At 32.5% G+C, this 8,157-nt stretch overlaps 1 protein-coding gene across 1 annotated transcript in view; it reads right to left on the bottom strand.

The window, feature by feature from the left end:
- LOC102582779 (solute carrier family 25 member 44-like) overlaps positions 1-2,807 on the bottom strand; it is a 5,100-nt gene extending 2,293 nt beyond the window's left edge. Inside the window, exons 1-5 of the mRNA XM_015307881.1 lie at positions 2,740-2,807; positions 2,156-2,537; positions 1,394-1,590; positions 1,170-1,311; positions 899-1,073 (exon numbers count right to left, since the gene is read on the bottom strand). Of these exons, the coding sequence (XP_015163367.1) occupies positions 899-1,073; positions 1,170-1,311; positions 1,394-1,590; positions 2,156-2,537; positions 2,740-2,807 (964 nt within the window). The remainder of the gene's footprint in view (positions 1-898; positions 1,074-1,169; positions 1,312-1,393; positions 1,591-2,155; positions 2,538-2,739) is intronic.
- Between the last annotated feature and the right edge of the window lie 5,350 nt (positions 2,808-8,157).

Genomic DNA, 8,157 nt, shown 5'->3' with positions numbered 1-8,157 from the left:
CTCCCACAGTAAAAAGAGCTTGGTTCCTCGAGGGTTCTGCTTAGTATGGATGGGGGTATGGGACTTCATTCATGCATTGCACAAGTAGACCTTGAGAGGAAGCATGGTATTTTCATGTTATCATAAATATGATTTGTACGTCATGTTTTTAAGAGTTTTACAAGCTTTATATATTGCATGTGTCTTATTGCCTTATATATTGAGTTCAGTTATTCATGAGTTGAACAGAGCCAAGGTAAGTGTTCTCTTGTACTCTTTCAAGCTTAAGTGTGGTTTAGCTTTCCAGCTCGCATACTCGTACATTCAATGTACTGATGCCAGTTGGCCTGCATCTTATGATGATGCAGACACAGGTACCCCGGATCAGCATCCTGCACGCCGTTGATCCAGCTGAGCACTCTAGAGTCAGTGGTGAGCCTCCTTGCTTCCGGAGGACTCAATTGTTTTGTTCTTTTAGCTTTGTGCCATTAGGATGTTGTGGGGTCTGTCCCAACATCCATCTCAGTACGTTAGAGGCTTCATAGACAGACAGTCAGTCAGTTAGTATAGAGTCTCTCATCTATGTATTTATGTAAATATTCTATTTTGAGACTAGAGTTGCCTTTTTGGCTTGATTTCATCAGTTAAGTTATTTATGTCTTTGCATGGCATTGAGTTATTCTGTTGAGTTAAGTTTCCGCTGAGTTAAGAAAGCCAGGCCAAGGGTTCGCTTGGGGGCCAGCAATGGTCTCCGAGTGCCAGTCCCGCCCAGGGTGTAGGCTCGGGGCGTGACACATTAGTAGCTAGTTAATTGTACTCAAATCACCTTATGTAGAAAGTTAACAAAAGAAAAAGAAATGAAAACAACAAGAGGAGAGAAATGAAAATGTAGAAGAAAAAGATCCCAACTCCGGGAAACTGCAAGTTAACTTACTGATGATCTCATAGGTAACGATCATTGTTGTTCCATAGAAAGACATATTGAGGAACCTAGGTCCAAAGCCTCTATAGAACCCTTTCCATCCATCTTCTCTGAGAAGCGTTTTTGTGGTCTTTAGTACAGAAGGTCTCCCAACACCATAATCATCGATAACCTTAAGACACACCACCAAATCTAATCATGAGAATAGCCTTGCCAAATTTGAGTTATTTCTTCACCAATCCAACTGAGAAAAAAATAAAGTTTTTACCTGAAGTCGTGTTTTAACAGTATCTATGGGAGTTGTAATTACTGACGAACAGGCACCAGCTGCCAATCCAGCTGTAGCCTGGACCGCAACTATCTGCATGTGAGACGGTTTCTTGTCCGTGTTGTCACTATAACCGAGATTCCTGAGGTAACAATTTCACAAAAAAGGAATTCGGTAACTGACTGCAACTATCGTTTTGGTCGTGTAAGAAGAAGAATTTTTACCTCCAACTGATGTGCTGAGCAGCACCATAGGCACCCCACCAAATTGCCTGTGCAGGAGACTGAGTCACAGCAGTTAATCCAAATCCTCTATAAATACCACGAATTCCTTCAGCTTTTAGTACTTTTTGTGTAGCATCAAATGGACCAGCACAAGGCTTAGTCCCTGGAATTCCCTGTACCATAAGTCTCTGGCAAATCTGAAACAGAAGAGAATCATTCTTAGCATAAAACATTTTCACAACATATAAGAAATAAAGGCAGCATTGCATTACAATTCAACTAATTAAGGAACTTCATTTGCTAAAAAACATCACATCACAGGCATAAGATAAGAATTTAAAAGAACTTATGGACTACCAGTGGGGCAGAGTTAAAGCAAAGAGCAAGAAGAAAGATGTCCTTATTCTCTGGATTTATGAATTTATAAATAGACATTAGCTTAATACCCAACACGTGGAGCTTAAAAATATAAATATTAAATATGCTTTCTGCAATATTGGACTCACAGAAAGCATCTCGGCTAATGTATGTTGAGAGAAACAGTTCACTTCGCTTAAAAGTAGCGTATACCCTCAGAGGTGGATGCACCACACACTTGATGGGTTCATTTGTATACGAAGCATAGATATACACATGTTTACTAAAATACTAACAAATGTTGAATCCACAATTTCAAAAGTACAATGTGCTAAAACATAAGAACATTTAAGATTGAACCCATCAAAGTTAAATTGTAAATTAGTTGAAATCAGCTTCACTCACCACATCGAGAGGCACAAAGTAGACACATGAGAGTAAGTTGGAGACCATGCCAGCAAAGCCATTTGCTAGAGCCGCACGAGTTGGTTCAGACATATTAAGACCTTGTGTATATTTCAGCATCATATCTTTTGATACTTCAAGTGAAGTCAAAGCCAGGACTCTACCTGGCAATGATCCCACAGCAGATGTGCCGAAGCCTCTAAAGATGCCTGGGATGCCGTCACTCCTAATTATATGTCTAAATACAGAGAATCCAGTCATTTGAGAAAGTCCGGATCCAGCGACTTGCATTCGTGTCTTCACTACTGCTGTTGGATGTATTAACGCTGACTGAAGAGTGAAAAGAATAGCTCCTATTATATGAAATCTAGCTTTATCCAACCTGCAAGGAAAGTGAGGTTTCTGGAACTTAAAGACTTAAGTTACTTGTCAAAATAAGGATAGTAATTGAAAACTAAAAGTGTTGCTTAAATGAGTTTCGAGGTATTTAATTTGGAGATAATGGAGCAAGGATATCAGCACTCATTTTCCTAAATAAACGTGTATGGCTGTTAAATAGATCAGTAAATGAAGAAAGAGTTAACCTGTCCCAATTGATATCTGTGTCAGCAAGAGCTGCCAGCTGAGGTGCAGTGGCAGTTTCAGTTTCCATAGCTGCAAATACTTATGGAGGAAGAAGAAAGTAGAGAGGAGAAGAAGAGTTGAGAAAGTTCCAACGATGGCTAAAATATTGTTTTGAAAAAAGGAAGGGAGACCGACATTAAGGCGCCAGCTTCTAGCGGTTCAATCCTTGTATCACCAAAAAGTTACCTGCGTAACCCACCTCTTTTTGTCAATTAAATTAGGCCAAACACATATGATTCTTAAACTTGTTCCTAAATTTTATTTTGACACTTTAACATAATTTTATTCCATTTTAACTTTTTAACTCCAATTTTTATATTTTATTTTGGCAATTCTAAGTGATGTGGCAGAGTGTGTGCTTCACTTTCTTAGAGAAAGTGAAATACAAAAAAAGTATTTTTTTTAAAAATAATAAAAGATTAACCCTTCAACTCTATTTTTTTATGCATCATTTAAACACAAGATACTAATTTTATGATTTTTTTTATTTCTATATATGCTCTTCAACTGCAATTTTGCATTTTAAAATCGTCGTTCATCCGTTAGTTATTGTAAAAAATTCAAATTGACGGATGATCATTGATTTATTTTTTTAAAGTAACAATTTCTTTTTGAGAGTTTCTCTGTATTTTGCGTGAAAAATAACCAACGAAAGTGCGTCGATTTACTTTCTTAAGAAAATCAATGACAACCCAACGAAGTTTATCGAGTTTCAACATTTTTTATAGTGTTATTAATTAGCAATGAACATTTAGAAAGTTGTTATTTGAGTTAGTCCAAATAGATTAGATATGAAAAAAAATATGTAGTGTTATTTAATTTAATTAATTATTTTAAAAAGAAAATCGACACACTTTTGTCGATTATTTTTCACACAATAATGTACAGAAACTCTAAAAAAATTGATGATAAAAAGTTTCTTCATTTTTATTTATGTTCTTCATTTTTAAAATGAACGTCATATCTTTCTTTTTTTAAAATAATGGATGAACATCAACTTTTTAAATTTTTTTGTGTTTATGGTACATAAAAAAATAGAGTTAAAGGATTAATCTTTTATTATTTTTTTAAAAAATATTTTTCTTTGTCTTTCACTTTCTTAGAGAAAGTGTGATGCACACACTCTGCCACATCACTTAGAAGTGCCAAAATGAAACATAAAAATTGGAGTTAAAGAATTAAAATGGAACAAGGTTGAGTTGGAGTGCCAAAATGAAATTTAGGAACAAGTTTAAAGGTCTGCATATGTGTTTCGCTATTAAATTAGGAAAAAATTTATCAGGCATGAGGCACTATGACAGACAAAAATTGTATGAAGGCCCATTTATATTTTGCCAAGTGGATCCATTTCAGAAAAATGGTCAAACTCCTCTTTCTCTCTTCATTTTAACGTTTTTTATTCTCTTTCTTACTTTTTTTAAACTTTTTTTTCCTTTGGTTTCTTTTCTAACAATTGTTCCAAATGTTATACTCATTCTCTGTCCTTAATTATTTGTCCACTTTTGAATTGATACACCTATTAAAAAATAATTATTGACATAGTGAGTTTACCATTTTACCCCTATTGATTATGAAGTAGATGAATTAAAAACTTACGATTTTCAAAAAGTTCTACCTTTTTCAAAGTAACTAATTGAGGGTATAATAGGTAAAAGAAAATTGTTCTTTCTTAATTTGTCAAAATGGACAAGTAATTAGGGATAATTATAAAAAGAAAAGTGGACAAGTAATTAGGGACAAAGGGAGTACTTCCATACTTAAATCACTTTATTCATGAAAAATATGAAATCCAAAAAATCTTGCCTGACTCCTTCTATTTCTAACATTATGATTTTTTTTTCCATCTCGTTATTAATTATTTATATTATTAAAAATGGTTATATAAAATTAGTTTTTAATTTAAAAAGATATAATTAATAACAAATTTTTTATTTTATTCTAATAATTAATTGTTTTTGAAAGTATAAATAAATTTATAAAGTTACCAAAAATATTAAGGTATAAATTAGTAAAACTATATTCTATTTCTTAAGAAATTTGTAAAAGAAAAAGTAGATTATTAATATGAAAAATAAAGAAGGTATTAATTTAATAAGTTCTTTTATTTTTCTCTCAACAATTTTACAAAAGTACTTCAATCCACAAATACTCTTCAATAAGTAAATATAACGGAAAGGACAACAATGATCTTGACAAACAATTACATAAGTTTTGATACTATTGTCATGAAATTCAAAAATGAAAAACATCCATAAACACCAACATAAATACATATAATTTTCGTCAATTTATACGATATTTTTATTCTTAAAACTCAAGCTAGGTGAAATTTAATAAATATTTTGTTTATCTACTTTTCTTACACGATTCTTAAGAAATTATAAATATAAATAATAATTTTAATAATTTATTCCTTAAAAGAATTTTTGATATTTTACAAAATTTATTTATAATTTTAAAAAAATTAATTGTTAGGATTAAAAAAACTACTTATATCTTGATTTTATAAACTAAAAAATAAATTTCAAAAAACTATTTATTGTAATATAATAAATAACATAGAATAGAAAAAATATTATTAAAATAATAAACTAAAAGCTTATATAATGATAGTAAAATTTAAATCGAAATTCAGTCCATAAAAAGAGAAAAGCATAAACTAATTAGATCAACAAATAAAATTCTTAAAAGATTTGATTACCATAATCTTAAAGAAGAAAAAAATATTTAAAAAAATTAAAACACAATATATTGAACAAGGGGCATAAAACCAAAAAAAAAAAATGATAAAGGGACTTAAAGATTGCCCTTTATTAGCTTGGCTAATGGGTCTCATCCATGTCCATTTGTCAATCAAACAATGTCTCGTACAAGTATGACATGACATGCCTCATAATAAAAATTTTCACTAATGGTGTGTTTGGTATGAAGGAAAATCTTTTCCATGGAAAATGGAAAAGATTTTGAAGTGAAAAAATAAAATTTTGAAGTTGAAAATATTTTTTAAAAACAAACTTAAAAATTTTTTTGGGGATGGAGGGTGCTGGTAGAGGGGTGGGTGGGGGGTATAGTAGGGTGAAAAAAAATGATATTTTGAAATTGAAAATATTTTTGAAAAACAAACTTAAAATTATTTTTTGGGGTGGTGGTGGGTGTAATGACCCGGAATGTAATTTTTGAGAATTTGAACTTATTTGATAACTACAGTTATTTAGTTAGTGGGTATTTATTAAATAATTATTTTTATTAATTGGTGGTTAATGGTTAGTTAATACCCTTACCAATTGGCCCATACACTGAAATAAGTTAAAAGAATTTAGCAGTTTTAGAATAATTTAGGGAAGTAAAATGACAATAAAAAGAGGAGAAAATTACCTGAGTGGCGTCGGACAAGAGGGCACCGACTTCTGGTAAGTTTATTCACAATTTTCCGTCACTGAATGCAATTATGAATATTTGTAATATAAAATTTGTGGTTAGAAGTTAGTGGAAAAATCCTTAATATGCTATAGTTGAATTTAGATTGGGATTTGAAATAAGGAATTGGCAGATGATATATATACATGTATTTAACATTGTTTTTGGAATTAGGAATAGTGGGTATTGAATTGTAACAGTGTTAATGAAAAGGAATGGAATTGTGGGTGTTATGAAAACAATCGTGTGCGTTTTAATTCTTCCGGGTAGCAAGTTGTTTGGGATTTTGTGAAATATTTTATCAAACAAAATATATGAAATTTGATTGAGGACTAAGGGATAGAATTGAAGTGCTAAATTATATATATGTACTTAATTATATTTTAGTTTGGGTTAAGGGAAGACGTGACTTTGAATTAATGTGGCTGCCACAATATTTTGGTGGTTTCTGTGAATTGGGCAAACAATATTTGATGGAAAATTGTTACAATAATTATGAGGTAATCATATAACAATGATTAGGTGATGAGGGAAATGGGAATTTGTCAGAATTGACACACTCTCTTACGCGGTCAATTACTAATTCTCAGGCTTAGCGTGGATTTGATGTTTAAGACTTTCTTCATCAACACACTATGATTCATATTTTGATATATTGAGATTTAATCCTAGGCTTAAAATTTGGAGAAAATTGAAAGAGTTGACATGTTAATTGGCATCAAGATTTAAGAAATTGATTATAAATTTGAGTGAGTTTTTGGGTCTAGGCTAGACCTATAGTAATGTGGGTGTTGTTAGTTTCGAAATCTTATTGTGATTATTAATGCGAATAGATTGCTTTGAGTCGGAAGTACAACGAAAAGGAAAGGCTCAAGTCTCGGAGTGATTGTTCGATTATTTGAGGCAAGTGGATTTCTAAACCCTTGTTAAGTGTATGGAATTCGTGTATTTCCTTGTAATATGTGTTTGGGAGTAATGTGAATTGGTGATGGGTTGACTTGTCCACATTGATTAATTCTAATGATGAAAAATGGGTAATAAAAGGCAATGTGATTAATTGTTGTGTGTGATGCGTTGAGAATGGTTTGAAAGGCTCTTTGAATCATTGTTGATGGTGTATCATATGATTGTGTTGTTGTGAATTGTGCAATGTTATGAAAATGGTCATCTCCTCATTATTTGTGTGAACATGTCATTTGCATTGTTCTGTGACATGGTTGTGACAAATGTTATGTGCATTGAGAAAGAATAAGAAATTAAAGAGGATGTACCATTTCGAGGGACGTATCGCGTGCCGTGATGGATAATATATTTCGAGGGACGTATCGCACGCCGCGATGGTTACTATTATCGAGGGTCGTATCGCACGCCGCGATGGATGCGATGGATGCATGGACAGATATGTCCCCCATGGGTCCCGGACTGAGAGACAGCGGGTGTGTATCATTAGGTCAGACATGCATCACTATACTTGACATTGCATTCCATTGCATTGCACATATTTATCATTACTGAACTTGATATTGTGTTTGCTGATCTTGTGAATGCCTTTCTGTGGAACTTTGATTGATGAATATTGAGCTTATTTTTTAGGATATGTAATTGTTAGAGTGTTGTTGTTGAGCTGTGTGCTATGTGAATTATGAACTGTTAGGTTGGGCTGGTTTTAAGCAGGTTGTAGTTGTGGAGGTTGTAATTGATGAATATTGAGCTTGTTTTGTTGAGGATATGTAATTGTTAGAGTGTTGTTGTTGAGCTATGTGCTTTGTAAATTGTGAACTGTTATGTTAGGCCGGTTTTATACAGATTGTAGTTGTGAAGGTTTGGTTGGGATGTAAGGAGTACTTGTATTCTATCCACAGTTGATTGTTAGAATGTTGTTGTTGAGATATGTGCTTGTAAATTGTGAAATGTTAGGTTGAGATGGTTTTATGCAAGTTGTAGTTGTAGAGGTTCGGTTG

Source organism: Solanum tuberosum, unplaced genomic scaffold, assembly GCF_000226075.1.
Source record: "Solanum tuberosum cultivar DM 1-3 516 R44 unplaced genomic scaffold, SolTub_3.0 scf00001, whole genome shotgun sequence".
In the NCBI taxonomy this organism is placed as follows: Eukaryota; Viridiplantae; Streptophyta; class Magnoliopsida; order Solanales; family Solanaceae; genus Solanum; species Solanum tuberosum.
Note: the sequence above shows the minus strand (reverse complement) of the source record. Positions and strands in the feature narration are given on the sequence as shown.